General features: G+C 34.7%; 1 protein-coding gene across 3 annotated transcripts in view; it reads left to right on the top strand.

The window, feature by feature from the left end:
* Positions 1–20,121, top strand: part of ZCCHC7 (zinc finger CCHC-type containing 7) — a 203,136-nt gene that overhangs the window by 177,178 nt on the left and 5,837 nt on the right. For all 3 annotated transcript variants that reach the window (XM_079791264.1, XM_079791265.1, XM_079791263.1), the window contains exon 6: positions 930–965. In XM_079791264.1, the coding sequence (XP_079647390.1) occupies positions 930–965 (36 nt within the window). The remainder of the gene's footprint in view (positions 1–929; positions 966–20,121) is intronic.

Below are 20,121 nucleotides of genomic sequence, written 5' to 3'. Positions count from 1 at the left end.
AATTTACTAAAACCATTGCTATAATATAGTTATTATTTAAAAAACACTTTCTATCATCAACAGTTCTTTTTCTGAGAAGATGGTAAACCCATCAACTGTTCATAAAGACCTTTCTTAGGAAGAGTGTCTCTCCTTAAACAGAGTCATAATTCAGGTACAAGGAAAGAAGATTTATATATGTATCCATAAGAAAATATCTCCTAAATTTTTTTTGTTGTTGCTGCTGTTTTTTGTTTGTTTTGTTTTGTTGTTACCTATTCTGGTTTCAGTAAATCCATCTTTTACAAATTTATTGAAGTTTTTTTGGTTTTTTAAAGTTATATCTCTATAAATGTAAAGATGGAGAATACTCAACTTTTAAGGGAAAAGACATGGACTTTAGTTCTTGAGATTTTGTTTGGTTTTGTTTTAATTCTCTTTTTACTCTGTTTCATAGAGGAGTGAAAGTTAGAAAGTGATTAGGCAAAAGATGGCAGCAGACATCAGAAATACCTTATGTAACCACAGTGAAGTCTTAAAGGCAGTTGCTATTAAATTGTTTTCTATCATACTACCAAGGTTCAAAATGTTCTTTAAAAAGGTGTACTTGGTGAGTCTCATTGATTTTAACCACTGCTGTTCATTTATCAGTTTAACTGAGTAATGGCTCTTAATCACATCTTAGTGCCCAAAACTTCTAACCCGAAAAGAAAAAAAGAGAGAGAAAACTTTGTTACTGGCTTTCTGACAATGGCAGGGAGTGTGTTAAACCAGTGTAAAATTCAATTAAACTGTCTAGCCAGGTTTTTGAAGCTGAAATGCAGACCCTTTCTGTTAAGCTTCTTATTTTCCTGTGACCGACACCGGTGGATGCTGGGTTATGCCAAAACCAACAGGCTGTAAAGTACCTTGTTTCATGCTCCCAGCTGATCAATATTTTTATTTTCCAGGCTTGCCCAGAAATCTGGAGGCAGTATCACCTAACGGTGAGTAGAAACACCTTTTTTATTTTCCCCAAGACCTAGCCTATTTACCCTTCTCTGAACTGCTGACCATAAAATATAGACAAGCATCTTCTGCTGGAAGATAATAAACATCTGAAGAGTTTTTGCACTGAGAGAGCAATAATATACTTTTTCTCTTCTCCCCTGCCCACTACTCTATCCTTTATCTTCCTGTTCTTAAAAGATTTTGATTGTGTTTTATTGCTCACATCGTTTAATGATTACGTCATTTAACCCAGTCTTCCTGGGTTAAATTCAAATTAAAGAGGGAAAAGTATATGCTAGGAACCATAAAAAAATAATAGTAATCTAGTGTCTAATATATTGTATCATCTACAGTCCACAAGCATACAGTCCACAATATCTTCCATTATCAATTTTCTGGCTTTACTGAAATATTTACATATATTTCTAATAAAGGTAGACAAAGCTTAGTATATCTTTCATACAGAACAATTCAACTGTCATATGCTTAAGCCCCTCTTGACTTATTCAACGTGTATAAATATCTGCTTAATACTATTCAAGTTATTCAGTTCTCTGCTTTCCTTTTTATTGTGATTTTAGGCTAAGTAGAAGCAGAAAACATTGTTATGGAATCAGTTTACTAATGCTCAATATTATGAAGTCAGTTCACTTCTAATAGTCACCTTAAATAATTTTGAGAGTTCACCAAAACCCTGCTAGTCATTTCTTTTAATGTATTAAGTATGCTGTGCTGAGCAAGAGACAATAATAAAAATTACTTTTAATTTTAAAATTATACAATGTAATTAAAAGCTATTTTCTTAAAGATTAACATATTTAAAAGTTTTCTTTATGGAAGACAGGTAGTAAAAATAGAAAAGGCAAAGTTTTTACAAAACATGTCTTTTTACTGCTCTCCTCTTTATGAAATAAAAGGTAAACCAATAAGTAGACTTATACTACCAATATGTCTTACCACAGTCCCAAGAAGCAAGGAATAATATCAGGTAGTTTGTTCCTACATTCTGTTATCACTGTTTAATTTATTTAAAGATTCTTAGTAGAAAGCTATAATTACTCAGCTATCCCTCAATCCCAGATTGGGTTTTCTTAAAGTCTTCACTATAAAACTAAAATGTATATACACACACACACACCCATATATGTACACATATATTTTTACAGATGTAACTTATAGATACATTATATCTGTGCTTATGTATCATTTTTTTATCTTAACACTGTGGTGAAATTCTTATAGTCTAAACTTGATTGGAATTCAACCATATTATACTTTCAAGATCACAGTCACTCTTTGTATAGCATTTTTATCAGTATTTTAATTAAGTAATAGCCTAATGGATTTGATATTGCATTTCTTTTCCCTTTTCCCCTAACTTAGAGAATTCCAATCCTGAAAACTTGAAGTGATGGTAGTACTATTTTAAAGCCACTCTTTTCATTATTTGCATTTATATTCTTTTATATAACTCTCATAGAAGATTAGAAATTGGTGTTTAGTATAACATAAATATTTGAATATTTGTTTAATATTGTAGCTTTTAAAAAACAAATTATAAAAAGAATAGTTACGAAAAAATTAGTGAAACAAAATGAATTATCTTGGAGAGAATAACATTATATTCTATCTATAGGTATAACAAAGTCATTTTGAAAAGTCTGTTTGTCTCAACCTAGAATATTGATTAATTTTCAAAATAATATTGGAGCAGCTATCCCAATTCATAATTATTAAGTCTAAACTAAAATTGGGAATAGTTTACTATGCAAGTATAAATGCAGAATTTGTATATTCAGAAATATGTGTACATATATATCAATCCATCTAAAATAAAATAGTTAAATAGTTATGTATATAGGCAGTATCCAAATGTGTACAATTAGGCAATATTTAATCTTGAATAAAAGCAGAATGCATGGTGAGTTTAGTCATCTTCAGTTCTTTTACTAGGCGATGGACTGCCATCTATTGACTCATAGTAGCCCTCACACTCGAATGTGGCATCAATCAGAGCAATGACCAAGTAATGAAACCTAGGTTAGAATTGCTGCTGTATATTGATTTAAACCAGTCTTCTTAAAACTCTGGAAATTTCTACACTTAATCATTGGTTAATTTCTTTTTCTAATCAAAGTATACATTTCTTACCCAAAATGAACTGTGCTTTTTGGGGGGGAGAAATGGATTAGTATATTCAGTTTGGAAATGTTTATTTGCATTTGAGAACTTTTCAGTTGCTTTTATCTGCCTTCCAATCAGGAAGACTAGAAGGACATTTACACCTAAAGTTTAGCAAATACAATTTAAGATCTATCTAGGAATCACTTTCCTTAAAAGTATTTTTTGAGCCCAGTCAGTGTGGCTCAGTGGTTAAGCGACGACGACGACGACCTAACCAGGAAATCACAGCACATGCCAGGGCTGCTGGCTTGATCCCCAGTGCGGGGCATGCAGGAGGCAGCCAATCACTGATTCTCTCTCATCATTGATGTTTCTCCCTCTGTCTCCCTTTCCCTTCCTCTCTGAAATCAATAAAAAAATATTTTTACAAAAAGGAAAAAATATATTTTTTTAAAGCTTAATAATACAAAGTATTATCTTTCAAACACATAAAAAGGTGATGAAGTTGATTGGTATAAGTAGGCTTGTGAAATTTATTTGAACACAAAAGGAAACATGTTCACTACTCAGCAATTTCATGAGAGATCAAATAAAGCATCCTTAACAACTTGTATGTGAATAGAATAGCTTTTTAACCAACTTGACTAGACTTCACTAGATTAATAAAAACTAAAACCATCATTCTAAAGGGCACATGCTAATAAAACTCTAAAACACTGCCTATATATCTATTACAAAATTGCCATATAATTTAAGGACTTTTAGATTATCACTTAGGAGACCTGCATGGGAAAAAGAAAAATATGATTTTTATTTCCCAAGTAGTTTACGTATTTACCTCCTTCAGAATGTTTAGAAAGGTTTTTAAATCTTCAATAATATAGCACTGTTCTTGTATTTTAATTTGTTATATTTTCAAATTTTGGTAATGTCTGACTTTGAATATTCTTTTTCATTTTTTATTCTAGATAAAATCCCCCCACACACACACTCCCCTTTAACTATTCAAGAAGGGAAGTCCCTTTCCCTACCCCCTGTCATTTCTAGGCTCATTTATATTAAAAATCCTAGGCCAAAATGGCCACCAACAGAGTTTTACAACCAACAGAATCTTTAACTGGTAGAGGCTATAATTTGACATGCCTTGGACATTTTGTTCATCTTGATTTTAATCTACTTAAAAAAGTAGCTAGGAGTTTGCTACTTTGGGGCCGAATGTATTAAGAACCAAAAAGGACAATACATCTTTTATGTTTAATTTTGCCCTTGGATTTCTTTGTGTGCATTGTTAAAATGTGTTACAACCTGCTACCTTTTACTTTAACTAAAAGTTTAAGCAGAAAGGAAGAATTACATTTTAAATGATTCTTTATATATAACATTTAAATGCCTAGAATTCACACTTCAAAAAGTAAAATACTTGTTGTCAGAGAAATGGGGAGTAAAGTTTCCTTGCCTTCCTTTCTAGCCTAGAAGAGGCTTGTGACCAGAGGTTACTAGCAGTTAATAGTAGTCTTACCTGAACTAGCTGAATGCCAGAGTGTATCTTATGGATCATAATTTAAAATACCACTTAGTTTTGCCACTCAAGTTTTTCTCTCCTACCCTGGAAACATCAGTTTAGAAATGTTTTCTGGGTTCTCACAGTATGGAAATGAGATTTTTTTACTCTAAACGAGAATGTAACTCTCTAAAGCATCCTATGCCGTACCACCTAGTAGGTAACCCAAAATGTCAACAGATTTAAATTTAACTTTAGAAACATGTTGTATGGTCCAAAAGAAAGGAAAAAGAAAGTGGAATTTGATTGTGAGGCTATAGCCACAGAAGTCTTTTTTCTGAAATTATTGTGATGTAAGATAGGGTGGGTAACAATTTTCTAGTTGCCTAATACTAAAATGGAATTTTTTAATAAGTTAAAATGTGAAATAAAGAGTTTCAAGAAGTCTCCCTCCAGCCAGAATATTTTCTTTTCATGAAAAAAAGAAAACGGGCTCTTAATTGGATAGATGTTGGGAATTCTAAATCTCTTTCTGAGAGCTCTTTGGCTACATAACAGAACTGCAGAACCCAAGGATCTCATCTGCATGGTAGATATCAAGTGATATGTCTCGTGTGTGTGTGTGTGTGTGTGTGTGTGTGTGTGTGTGTGTGTGTGTGTGTGTGTGTTTAAGAATATAGAACTGGTTACATATTGTATTTTAAAATGTTAAATAACTCCAAAATAGAATGAGAAGTAGGCCTCACTCTATTTTGGAATTTTTTAAATCAACTTTTTCTTTGTACCATTTTTTGAGGCCCAGCATACAGATTATCCTAAAGTAACACTTATAAATTTATTTATTTTGATAGTTCACTTCACTTTGCCAACTTCCTCAAGATGTAGGAGTACTTTTTTTAAAAAAATTGTAGTTTTTTCCTCCATATCTGACATCACTATTTCAATGTTTTGACTGTTTAAGTGTTGCTGTTGAGATATTACATCTCTGTCAAATTTTCAGAGATTTCATTTTCATTAAAAATACCTTTAGTATTAAAACACTGCTGAGGTGAATGTAATTGTGCTCTGATGATTTAGAAGGCGCATGACTATTTTGTTGTACCTCAGGGCCATCTTTCCATTGTAGTACTACAAAATAAATCAGACTGCTTTATATTTAAAGTTACTTGTTGTCTGAATAAAAATAATTTTCTGAGTAAGCACCAATAAATTATTTTCTAATACTCCATCTGTGATAACCGAGATAGAAAATACATTTGGACGGTGACTAAAATTTTTAAAGATTTTTCAAGTGGAAATTTTCTGTGAATACTTTAATATTTATTTACCTGTTCTTAAAGAATTTAGGGTGAACATTTTGCTGGTGATTTTTTTACTTCAATCTTACCATGTTTTGAATTTAGTATAAAAGATAATTACTACATTTATAGAGTAGGTCAACTGATTTTTTTAAATCTCTATTTCCACTGGCATGTTGGACCACATCTTGCCAGAACTTATCATTCAAAGCAATTGGAAAATGCAATTTCAAAGCAAATGAAACCTGGAATTATCAATCTCAATAAATGAGATTCATTTAAAAATAAATACAATTTGCCAAATCATAAAAAAGCAATTTTCTAAAGCTTCTGTAAAAGGAAGAGGAAGTAAGTGAGTGTTGTGAATTATAAATGCATGTTATTTTTCCTCTCACAATGTTTCCTCAGACATTTAAACAATTCGTATACAAACTTATTTTTGAATGGAAGTACAATAAAATTATATAGATTTAGATATAATTTATTTCTATTTTTAGAGAGAACCTTCATATTTTCTTTTCAAACAGATTGAGGTGTCATCCCCTTAGAGAAATTCCCAACTTAATTGATTTTCAATATTTTAATGAAATTAATTTGCTTTAAATGGGAAATCAATACGACATATTCTGAGCAGGGTTTTTTTGTTTTTTGTTTTCTTTCTTTCTTTCTTGAAAAGTATGTAACATACACAATTTAGAAAACAGTCATTATAAATGTTTGGCCTGGAAGCAGCTGCCTTTTTGCCACCTTCTAAATATCTTTACTATTTTTATCACCCATTGTCCTGATTTCTGTTCATTTTTTCAGTAGTACATGTTGCTCAATAATAAACTAATTGAATCTGAGACTGTACTATAAACAGTAACTTCTTTTCTTCATTTGACCAAAAAAAGTCCCTGTGCTTTTTTATCTGCCCCAAAGGCTGGAGGCAAAGATGATTCCATTTAAGACTTAACATATTTTACTGTATCAGCTTCAAGTTTTACTTCTGTTTTAAAAATTTAAAGAAATACTTGTTGTAGTCTTCATTTTCTTACCTGTTAACAAATGGCCCTGATGGTGATAAAAAGATGGAAAATTACATTTGGACTCTTCGCTATCCTTTTCTCTGTTCCCTAGTATGTCCAACTTTATAATTATAGTTAGTCATTATAGGGGCAATTTCTTCTTGATACTTAAATTTTGTGGTAATTAAATGCCATTTCTAAGTATTTGTAATTTTAGTATACATAACTTTTAAAAATGTTTTCTTCTTTAAAAAAAGCACATACATTAGTCATATGATCCCAAAGGAAACTACTTTTTTTTTACTCACAATTCTACGCTTTGAAAAAGTTTTCCTGTTATGACAAAATGAATATAAACAAGTAGTCTGAGAATTTTCAGAATTCATGCAGTTTAACACTGCTCAGTATCTGACTGTATAACAAATTGCAATTTAAAAATCTAGAATGTGGCCTATTCTTTGCCATGTTAACTACACATAACAACCATAGAAGTATTATGTAGAATAATTTCAGCATATTTGAGTGATTATTTTTCATATGTACTTTGAACAGTTGATTCATGCCATTCCTTAAATAAATATATTCCAGGTGGTTGAGCTTGTCATAATCTTTTCTGGACATTTCAGTGGAAGTAGAGAAAGTATACTGGACCATTGACATGTGTATTAATATGTTCCTTTTACTAGCCATTGCATGTGAGTGATGTGGTAGATTACAGTAATTCCTAATAGATTAGGAATCATTTAGATACTGACAGTCATGATCAACCATAACCTTTAAGGGTTTTGGTTAATTATTTGAAGAATCTACAGGAAAAGATTCCTAAAAGACCCCCTGGACTTGTTGATATGAACACTCTCTAAACTAGTGTTATATTTCCTGTTGTGGTATAAACTTCAGTAGTAAACTTAAGTTGAATTAAGTTTATGGTTTTAAAACCTAAATCTTTTAAATGATCAAAAGTTAATGAATTGTGGATAAAATCCACCAGATTTTCTACTTAAAATTCATTTGATCCCCACGTACCAGAAAGTCATGAGAATTATGTTTTGAGTTATGTGTGCTTGTGTTTTCTTCCAACTATTTTGAGTTCAGCAATGGTCCTCCAAGACCCATAACTCTTTTCTTTTCTTTCTTCAGATATATCAAAAGTATTATATGGAGAAAATGCTCCATGTTTGGAGAACATTTAACTGGAAAAAATTAAATATGTTTGGGATTAAAATAGCCTTCACCTTAATAGGTATAACAATACACTGATAGGTCATCTTAAAAACATTCTGTGGGAATGATCAGAAATGAGCTCTGTAAAAAGAATTCACATGTGTGAATCAATTGATAATAAAGCTATCCAATTATTTTCATTCCTTTTTTCAAAAATCATGTAGAACTGAATCTATTAAATAGATTATAAGGTCATCTTTATAATTTTGTAATATATCCATGTCTATAAATACCCATTTTTATATTTTTCCTTTAATGTATTTGTAGATTACCCCACATGCCTTTTCAGTTAGGGGAACTATGCTTTGGATCTTTCCTTAAGTTTGTTCTTAGAAAAACATTTCATAAAATGGAGCTTGAGGGGCATATTTAGTTCTGAGGAAATTATTAGGGAATTTCCTTTTTTATCATAATATAGGGGAAAGAATACCAGCTTTGGAATCATTCGGTTCAAATTGTGGGTCTTTCATTTACTAGCTGTGCAAACCTAGTTAAAATATTTATCCTCTAAATTCTCGGTTTCTTCATCGGAAAAATGGGGACAGTGCCTTCTAGGGATATTGTAGGAATGCAATGAGATGATAAACGTAAAGTACTTAGCACAGTACCTAGCGCAAAGACTGTGTTCAACACCATGTCAACTCCAATGCTGCAAACCCGTGGACTCCTCACACCTGGAGAGATGGCCTCGGGACTGATAGCCCAAACTCGGATTATTGTAATGTCTTTGCCTAAGATGAGGAGATTCATAATGACCTCTTTACTCTCTCTCCTAAAAATGTTTCCTTCTTATAGTTATTGAAATTAAAATACTCACAAGCATTGTCTTTTGTTAACAAAATTATTTACCTCAGTTTTTATTTTCTAATTATTTATACTTTTCTTCTGGTCTAGAAATGTAGGTGGGTAACTTTTAACTAAATATAGCAAGCAAATTATTTTCTTAATTTGATTTGCTTAAAAAAATCATACAGACATTTATGAGTAGATCACAAAAAATCTTTAGGCTAACTTCCTTTCCTAATGAAAATGTCTGTATGAAATGTGTACCATACAAAGATACGACTATATCAGTTTGAAAAAAAAAATTAAGTGAATAAATGTATAATTCTTAAATGGTGATGTCAGTGTCAGCTGAATATAGTTATCTTTCATACGCTAAATTACATAAATCTTTGCTTCCTTTATAAATAATGAGAATAATATGAAATTAAATAATTCTCATACACAAATACCAATTATAATACTTTCTGCTAGGGGTAGAGGTTTTATGTTAATGAGATGAGGAATGAAACAAATAACATATCAGTTTTTTGCACTTTTGTAAAACTGCTTCATGCCTTCACATGACTGATGCCAGAAACCAGCCTGATTGCACAGCAGAATGCTGAGGTGTAAGCTTGGTCAGTTGTTTTGCAGATTCCCACCCATATTCTCCTACAAGTCCAGCAAAAAAGACAACACAAAACTGAGCACTGTCTCGGTGCATGGGATTTGTATTCTTTCAAAGAGCATTCCTGTTTTTTATGTTTGTTCTTTATTTTAAGGCAAGCAGGAGCTAAGGTGGAGCATATTGTTAAAGCAAGGAATCATCACTTCCCTCCTTTAAACAGGGCCTTACAGCTGTGGAATTCCCTGCCTTTGTGACTGATGGTTAAGAGTACTTTTCAGTAGAATAAGCAGGGCTGGGTGTGGGGAGGGGCATTTCTATGTGTTGTAAGTCATGTGGAGTCATACTAAAAATGAAAATCTTGGGGTTTATTTGGATCCCCTGTGTATTAGATAATAAATATAATAAAGCTATGGCTCTATTATTCCACAATTTTTTCAGTGATGATTTACGTACAATTGTATGAGATATATCTATATAGATGCAGATTTGAGTGTGTTAAAGACTTAATGTGGTTAGAAGATGTATATTAATGTGGCTTCTATGTTTAATAGTCCACTCCAGTAAACAGTCAGATAAAATATCCATGCATTCACACATGTATGTGTTCTTTCCTGTCCCTTCCCCCCACATCCTGTCTCCATGCCCCCCTCATCCCTCCACCCTGCATCCAAGCTTGTGGTCCTTTTCCATCCATGTACTAAAAGGTTCTTTGTAAACCAGGCCATTTGTCCATCATTGTTTGGGGTCCAAACAGTGGTAAGATACCCTGTCACCGATCCCGCGTCCTATGAATGGCAGCTCCTCTCCGGACAATTGGCGGAGGGGCCGAGAAATATTCCTGAGAGGATTATTTAACCTTTCAATTTAGAGGGCACAAAGCCTGGCTGATTAATGAACTTTCTGATGGGCGCCGATAAGCGGATCTATTTCTTTATTTCCCCTAAAAGTGATTCCTTCTCCTGTCCATATTACTATAATCTTAAACATAAAATGTGGCAAATAGATTAAAAACAGCACTAAAGAGTTTATCTGGCTGGCAAACTGAAGGAGCTAAATTAAAATTGGTAATGACAGCAGTGGCTCAGCCTCATATATGGTTTTTAAATGCACTGTGTATTTTGAAGAGACTTATTCTCCAGCATGCCTGGTAATGACTGCTTTTGGTGCACAGTCTGGGGCTGGCTTCTGTTATCCCTACCCCGCCCCCCCAAAAAAAAATGAGTTGTGTTATCTGGATGGCTGCAGACACATACGCATCCCCCTTTCTCACTGCATGGGCAGACAAGGTCGATAGCATTACAAGGTATTTGTGGCAGTGCTTGTTTCAGTTTTCAGAGCTGCCAGTTTCCAGGCGGATTTGAATTACAAAAGAAGAAGCTGGCATGAAAATTGAAAGGTTTTATCGGCTGGTCTGAAGCCTCATAGCACATTGCTTATTTATGCAGTCCATTTGCACCAGGAAATATAAAAAGGAAATACATTTTTAAAATAAGGCCATAAAGACCCAGATATGTTTAAGATGGCAAATAAAATATAGATACCTATAATATCTTTCCAGGAAACGATTTTCACTTAATGTTGCACATTACTTCAGAAGAGCATTTATGTTGCTGTCATAAATTTGTGCGTTTGTGTCACTATGTAGGTAGTCTCTGGGGATTAAGAAGGAAGCCTTTGCTAACTTACTTTAAAATTAAAATAGACAGAGGGATAGCTCTGCAGGTTGAGAGCTACGTTGGAAATATTTAAATAGGGTGGTAAATTAAACTTCAACTAATATTTTTGCATTCCATGTAAAATTAGCTATGGCCCAGTGAATAAATGCCACTACCTTTGGAGAAAATTGGGGTGCTTTTTAAGCCATGAAGATTTAGAACATTCAGGGAGTGCGTTACTGGGATCCTTACTGTCTTGCATATGTTCATTGTTCTCTGCTTGCTGAGGTTCTCTTTTGTTGTTGTTGTGTGGGTGTGTTTTTGTGGGGGAAGGATCTCATTCACAAAAAGAGAAATCATAAATTAATAAGTTTAATAACTTCTTTTTGTAAAACTTGTGTTTCATTTCTTTTAGTCTCCAAATATATTATCTCTTAGATGTTGCCTAATGCTTAATGTTGTTAATATATCATCTTTTCACTATTAGGAGTTTTACCAACAGTTTACCTCCATTCATATTACTTTAACGTAGTTTTACTACAGAAGATACACTCATGCAGTCCTTTACACTCTTGGTTACCTAAAGTGAAGATATATAAGTATACAGACACACAGTACTGCAAGGCCTTGAATAATTAATAGCCTGACCACTAGTTATTTGCAACCTTCCACCCATTGGTTTGTAAAACTATGAGTATCAGAAGAGGGGTAGAGAGGAAGTTACGTGTGTATAGGAAGTACCAAATCAGTAAAGCAACACTCTTTATTCTGCTGCAGTTCAAATGAACACTGTTTTAGAATCCATTTTCCAATAAAGCAAATTACTCTCAGCGAAACCATGAGAGATGCAATTTTTTACAATTTTCATTTTCACCAGAGTCTGGTACCTTTCTCGTGTTTTTATGACCTGGACTAATTACTTCATGTAGTGTGTTTTTTTTAACAGAGAAAATATCAAAAGCATACACGTCTACAGCATGCTAATGATGTGCTGTACATTTTTTCATGAATTTTCATAAGGATTTTTCTACGTAGCATGTGTGGCTTAATGATGTAATCACCCGATAGACTAGAAAATGCTCCAAAGGAGACGTTCCGGTCTGTTGTGTACATAATACATGTTTCAAAAATCTGCCTAATTAAGGAATTACCCGATGGATTGGTAGTCTGTTAGATACATGTCGTCGTTTTTCTTTTAACACAAAAAATATAGGTATATTATTATATATGGTGTTTTTAATGGCATTTTAAGATATAGGGAAAATTAGAAGCGTTATACAATTGAATTTGTTTTTCACTGAGGAAAAATTAAACTTAAAAAATTCATAAAGGATGCCTTATTTTAAAATAATTTCAAAGCCTTGAGCTTAGAGAGTATTTCTTCCCATGTTCCTCAAAGGGAAGTAATAGTGTGAATATTTGCCAGAACACTGTGCACATGGATGGCTTTGACCAAAATCATGGTTGGAATAAGACCTGTTCAGACCTCCAGGTGTGAGGAGCACCTCGCCCCAGAAAAACACTGATAAGGGGAGACAGGGCATCATTTGTATCTTTAGTTACATGGGGTCATTTTTGCCTTCTCACAGACTCAGTTCACTGCAAAACTGCCCAGCTTTTAAATTTCTTTTTTTGATTCCTTTAGGCCCCAGATGTGATTTTTCTTGACTGTGTACCAGTTCCATTTCTGTTGGCATTTATATTGTAAATACTACCAAAGGAAAGGGAAGGCACCCATTCTTCTTGCCCTGCCTATTCTTTATGAAACTAAATAAAATACTTAGACAATCAAATATGATGTCTAGAGTAGGCACAGAAAATGATATGTTTAAACAGGGGGAGAAAGTATATTTTTAATTCAGCTTTTGTTCTGCTTAAATGTCAGGTTCATACCATTAGGTCCCTTTTTCAACTAATGGGCTTTGACTATGATGGCAAGTTTTTGATTTGGGGTAACATTTTCTTGAGAAATTCTATTTGATTACTTGGCTAGGATTGTTTTTTTAATTACATGGATATTGAGATGCTTGTACTGTTAGCTTATTGGAAAATTTTTGAAAGATAAGGTTCTCAAGCATGAAAAGCATATGGATTTAAGAGGTGTGAGTACACATGTGACACGTGCAGAAAGACTGGAGCTGAGCTCAGTACTTTACTCCATGTTACGTTCGGTTGTGAATACATTTACATCAAGTGCTTCATAGACTTGCTTTTTAATATATGTTCATATAACACATTGGATTAATAAATGAAAACATATAGTCTAGTCATTAAGCATATGTATGATTATAAAAATAAGTGTATTTTGTGGTCACGAGAGTAGAAAATTCCCTTTAATTAGTGAAATTGATTGCATATCCTATATAGTAATGAGCTTCAACAAGATGCAAGTCCTCATTGGATCAAAGTCAGTTTAGATAAGGGCAGCTCAAGGTCACAGAGGGAGATGCCCAGCAGGTTCGTTTGCATAAAAAATTACTGTTAGAAATAGGACACTGAGGTAGCTCTGGCGTTTTGATCTCTTGGCCTTTGTCATGGAGATTCCTAGTAGTGAAGGGAGTAAGGCTAGTGTCCCAGATAATGATTAACTGTTTTAATGGCATTCATTCATTCATTCCGCACTAACTACTCATGCAGAAAAAAGGGTTATGTAAAATGACATTAGAAGAAAATCATTTGTAATCGTTGCATCGGGCAGCACTTTGAGGAGACATTAGAAGTAAATCCGTGGCGTGGTAGGCTTATGCTTTATCTTCTGATATTTACTGAGTTTACTGGTGCATGAAAAGCTTTCAGCAAGAATAGCAGATGGGATGGACCTTTCATAGGTAATGCTATCTCTCAGGTTATTACTTCTATATATTGATAGTAAAGTAATCTCTAAGATATCACCCTACAAATATAGATTATTTAAATGTCTGTAACCAAAAAAAAAAAAAGCGAGAAGAAAGAAAAGAAAAAGCTGCTTTCATAAATAGTTCATTTGGTATCCATTAGGTCAAAGTCTTAAGGTAAATTTTTTAACTTAAAAAAAGTTCTAGCCCAGTTTGCTCAGTGGTTGTAGCATCGGCCCATGGACTGACAAGGGCATGTACCTCGTTTGCAGGCTCAATCCCCGGCCCCAGCTGGGGCGCATGCAGGAGGCAACTAATCGGTGTGTCTCTCTCACATTGATGTTTCTCTCTCTGTGCCTCTCCCCCTCCCTTCCACTCTCTAAAAATCAGCAGAAAAAATATCCTCGGGTGAGGATTAACAAACAAATAAAAAAAGTTCTAAAAAATTACATTTGTTCCCTCCATTTAACTTTTTGTCCACAGTGCAAACATGTATGACGGAACTCTGAACTTAAAGCTAATCAGTTGACACATTCTGCTTTAAATTGGACCTTTACTGTTAATTAAAAATAAAGACATGCTCCAAGGCAGAAGTATTGAGTCACAGATTTGTATTTCTAACACTTTAAATAGCTGTAAGATTTTTGTTAGATCATAGTATGAAAACTTGTCCACTGGAAATCATTATTGAGTTTTCAGTACTGTATTCTACTACAGAAATGTTCTCTAATTAGGTAAGATCTAGGCTGATTTCATTCCTATTAAGTCCTAGTACATGATGGTTTATTAAAATGAGAGTATGTAGATAGCGTTTGTCATGTCATTTACTAATTAATTATTGTGAAACAGTTTAGAATTTCATAGCACAATATAAATACACTTGCTATTTTTATTGGTAATAATGGAAGTTTTTAACTAGTGACATTATTCAGATGAATGAACACCCAAATGTTTGCACTTCATCCACGAGCATAAATGAACAGTAAGGCTAAATTTGAGGCTTTTTGAATGAGATTACTTTCAAAATAAAATAAGTGTCGACATGAAACATACTTTCAAAATCTTGATTAAAAAGGATCTCTTTATCCCTAGTAATTGTAAAACTGAATTCCTATTCTCTGTATTAGTAACTCCTTCCCGATTCTGCCAGAGTATGTACCATTCACTCAATGTGAAGTAGAGGAGATCCTTAGAAAGTTGTGTTAATTTATTCAGGCATTTTAATATATAAAAGCATAATTTTACAGGTTGTCTTTAGTGACTAAAATGTATTGGATGCTCACTATGGGCCATGTACTTTACATATGCATTATCTCATTCATTTAGTAATATTTACTGTCCTGCTGGTATGGCTCAGTGGTTGAGCATCCACCCATGAACCAGGGGGTCATGGTTCGATTCCCGCTCAAGGCACATGCCTGGATTGCAGGCTTGATCCCCAGTCGGGGGCATGCAGGAGGCAGCTGATCAATGAGATTCTCTCTCATCATTGATGTTTCTATCTCTCTCCCCCTCTCCCTCCCTCTCTCTGAAATCAATAAAAACATTTTTTAAAAAATATTTACTGAACTATTATATGCCTGGCCCTGTTCCAAGATCTGGGATACAACAGTGAACTAAATAGAGACAAATCCCTGTGAGTTGGGGTATAGACCAAACAAACAAGTAAAATATATAGTATATCAGATGCGATAAGTGCCATGAAGTATAAGGAAAAAACTCAGTGAAGCAGGATAGGATGCTCCAATTGGAGATAGCTGGCTATTTTAAATAGGGTGATCAGGAAGGCCTTACAAAGATGACATTTGAGCCAAGAGATGAAGGAGTTCTCCATGTTTATCTGGGGAAAGAGTGATATAGGCAGATGGAACAGCATTTGGACTACTTGTAATTTCCCCAGACTTAGGCAATAAAGTAAAGTCGGAGGAATTTTGGAGTCTTTATTATCTACTTATTCACCAGCTACTTATTGTGCACTTATTATGTTCTAGGTCAGGCGTCAGCAAACATTTTCTGTAATAAAGAGCCAGATAGTAAATATTTTAGCTTGGCAGGCCCTGTGGTCTCTATCATAACTATGCCCCTGTAGCATGAAAAGCAGCTACAGATAGTCTGTAAACAGATGTGCCTGGTTGTGTCCCAATAAAACTTTATTTATAGACACTGAATTTTGAATTTCATATAATCTTTACATGCTGTGAAATATTTTTTTAGCCATTTAAAAATGTAAAAACTATTCTTCCCTTGTGAGTCATACAGAAACAGGCAGTGGGCCAAATTTGGCCTGCTGCCCATAGTCTGCCAGCACTTATTCTAGACTCTTGGCATAGGGGTACACAGTGGACCAAGCAAAGATCCCTGCCCTCATGCACCTTACATTCTACCAATGGAGAGGTAGATAATAAACATAATAAATAACCCGTTTAGTACACTAGAAGGTGAAATAGGGAAAAGGTGGGTCAGGAGCACTGTCGCAGTATTAAATAAAGGTGGCCTTTACTCTGAGTGGAGGTGATAGGAATGACCCCTGGAGAGCTGTGTAGTAATGTGACTGTCCCTGTGTTCTATGCTACTGAGGAGAAACCAGATCTGCTGTAGAGGTATGGTGGCCCCTCCCATGAGGAAGTCCCTCCTCGTATCCATAGCAGTCAAATTCCATGTCTGGATTCCTTGCTAATTTGGTTCTCACCAGCCTACTTCCTCGCTACTTCCTGATTCATCTTGTTTATTTTTTATTTAATTTTTTATTATTTTTTAATATGTATATATTTTTCTTTACTGATTAAGGTATTATATTATGTGTCCTTATCCCCCGATTGCCCCCCCCATCCCCTCATCTTGTTTTTTTGCATAGGATTTGAGCCAATGAAATCTTTTATTCCAGTGAAATAAAAATAGCATATTTACCTTCTCATCAGTGAATCCAGAAATCTTGCCTCCAAGATAAATTGCCATATATTTACACAAATGAACATAAATTTAAAAATTTGTAAACAGGTCAGTTTTTCAGAGAACATTTATTATTTGGGAGTGTGGATTGTCCTTTCTATGATTGCTTACAGTCTGCTAACAGTTGCTGCTAGTTATTGAGCACCTATTAGCTTCAAACTAGCTTCTCATGCTACTTAAGATAAACCCAGCTCTCTTCACCCTGGTTTACACAGCTCTAAGTGATCTGGTCCCATTCTACCTCTAGAACCTCCTCCTCTGCAGCTCTTCCTCACCTACTACACTTCCGAGTTTATAGATATTTTCCAGATACTGAAATATGCCCGCTTTCATGCTTTGCACTACCTGTTCCCAATGCCTTAAGCCTAGAATGCTGTTTCCCCAGTCATTGAATACTTGTTTTTTCTTGTTATAAGGATTGACTATCCCAGTGAGAGTTTCCTAAAACTCAATCTAAGTCACCACCAAAGACTCTCATTCACATAACTATTCATTACTATCTGATTGTGTGTATGTGTTGTTGGTGGTTTTATTTATCTGTCTTCCACCTGGATATATGAGCAATGGTTTTTGTTTTGCTCACTTCTCAATTACCTAATCTTAGAACACTAACTTGTATGTATTAGTCACTCGATATGTTTAAAATCAATTAATGAAAGAATGCGTGCATATGCTCATGCCCCATGCCCAGCAGTGGTGGAGGCATCCTTGGACTTGCATTCTGCTCTACTCATCCCCTTCCCTTCTCCCATACACAGTCTAGTTTCTTTAAAAAGTCCTCTATGTTCTCTTCTCCAGCATCTTTTCAACTTGCAATGAACCCACTACAGTCTGACTTATGCCCCTACCCCTCGAGTGAAACTGCTCACAACAGTTTCCAGTTGCAAACAACTTCCTGATTGCTAAGTCCAACGGATTTTGTTTGTCTTCATCTTACTTGACCCATCAGTAGCTTTTGACAACTTCCTTGAAGCATCATCTGTTCTACCTTCACATTCATGACACCATCTCTCTTGGTTTTATTTATTTCTTTTAAATAACATATGCTCATGGTTGCAATTTTATGTCACAATCAAGTAACATGCTTACCTTTTCAGATGAAAAAATTATTTCTCCTTAATAATTTCCTGTCTTCTGGTGCTATACTACCTGAACTAATGTATAAACCACTATAATGAGTGGTGCGTGCTTATGTGCATAGTTGTTTAATGCCTTTTAGCTGGTCTTAATTTATGAACCACATTTTAATTGGAGAATACAAGACATTTGTTGGTTATGTTTTTTATTATATCCTGATTGATAATAGCTGAGGTTTTAAATTCCATTTTGTCTAGCATTTGTAGTCATTTTCAGTAGAAAAGAACTTTCAGGTTATTGTCATCCTCCAGTATTCCATTTTAGGAAATAGGAGCTAAAAGTAAAGTTGTTTGAAGAAGATTTTTATAACCTGTATTTTCCTGTGTCAAGAAAATAAAAGTTCCACAAACCACCCGTTTGCCACACTGAACAGCAGCAAAATTATTTGGCAGACCAGCACTCTTTGTTATAGGATCCGAATAAAGAACATAAGAAATAAACTTAACCAAGTTTAATCTCATCTTTCCAATCTCCCCCAAAAAAACAAACAGGGTTAGGGGAAGGAGAGATTGGTTTTTCTGCTTTTCAAAGCCCCTGCTGCCTCCGGGGTTTTGCTCAATCCATTTTCTCCTTTCTTTCCTCTGTTTTCAACGTCTCCATCTCTACTAGCTTTCTCACAGGTTCAGGTCTCTCCCATTCTAATAACAAACTTCACCAACACCCCCACTTCCTCCTAGGGACTACCTTGTCTTATTCTGCCCTTTCTTATTCATGTCTCTCAAAATTACATGTACTTACTGTCTCCTTTCCTTCAACTTTTATTTCATTTTTTTAAGATTTCTTGTGAAATGTAATATACATGCTGAAAGTGCATAAAGCGTGTACAATTTAATAAATTAGTTCTATAACACACACTCAAATCATATAACACCACTATGTTCAAGAAACAGAAAATTGCAGCTACCCCAAAACTCTGTGTGCACTGTTCTGTTCCCCCAGAAGTATAAGCATCTTCCTGGCTTTGTGGGTAATCATTTCCTTGATCTTCTTTATCGTTTTACCACCTTTGTAAGCATCTTTTCACTATTCAACCTATTGCCTTCGACTTTCTACCTTCCCACTGATTCCAAAATTCTTACAATAAGTTATCCATGAACAATTGTAAATCTAACGGATGTTTCTTAGTTCTAATCCCACTAGGCCTCTGCTATATTTGACTTCGTAGATCAGCTCATCCTTCCTGAACCTGCTCTCTAAGGTCTGTGACTGTATTCTCCGGTGGCTCTGCATCCTTTAACTTTTCCTTCTCTCCCCCTTACATGTTGTTAATGCCCAGGGTTCCGGCCTTACCTCGCTGCTGTTCGTATGGGCTGTGGCGATCCTGTTCACTCTGGTCAGTTCCACCTCCGCTGTTGAGCAGAATGCTTTCAGATCTAATCTTTAGTTAAGACACATTCCCTAAGTTTCATCCTACGTAGTCAACCTCCTGGTGGGCATCTCCACCTAGAGACTCAACATCCAAGGCAAACTTCGTCATTTCTCCCCGACATTGGCTCCCCCTTCTTTTCTGAATCCATTGTTGGCACCTCTACTCACCAAGTCACTCAAGATAGAAACCTGGAAAGCATCCTGATTTCTTTTCCTCGTTCCCTGTTACCTTTTCAATGTTCAAGTAATACCAGTTTTATTTTCTAAAAGTACCCAAATCTATTCCGTTTTCCTTATTCTTATTACTCTGGTAGTTTGGGCCCTCATCACCTCACCTGTAATTGGCCAACAGCCACTTCATTGGTCTTTCTCCTACGTCTAACCTCCTCTTGTTTATGGTCACCCTCCTTATAGCTACAAGCCAAAATGTTTTTCCAAAATGCAGTTCTAACTACTCTGTTCCTACACCTAAATCCTTACACGTAACACTAGGTAAAGCCCAAGCTCCTTAACATGACTTATAAGCCCTCCATTTTTTTGCCATGCTTTCTCCAGCCTCATTTTCCTTATACCTGGTCATGCATCTTTTTGTTGTTGTTAATCCTCACCAGAGGATATTTTTTCCATTGATTTTTAGAGAGAGTTGAGGGAGGGAAGGAGAG

Source organism: Cnephaeus nilssonii (assembly GCF_951640355.1).
Source record: "Cnephaeus nilssonii genome assembly, chromosome: 14".
Lineage (NCBI taxonomy): Eukaryota > Metazoa > Chordata > Mammalia > Chiroptera > Vespertilionidae > Cnephaeus > Cnephaeus nilssonii.
The sequence above is the reverse complement of the archived record's forward strand: the minus strand, read 5'-3'. Positions and strand labels throughout refer to the sequence as shown.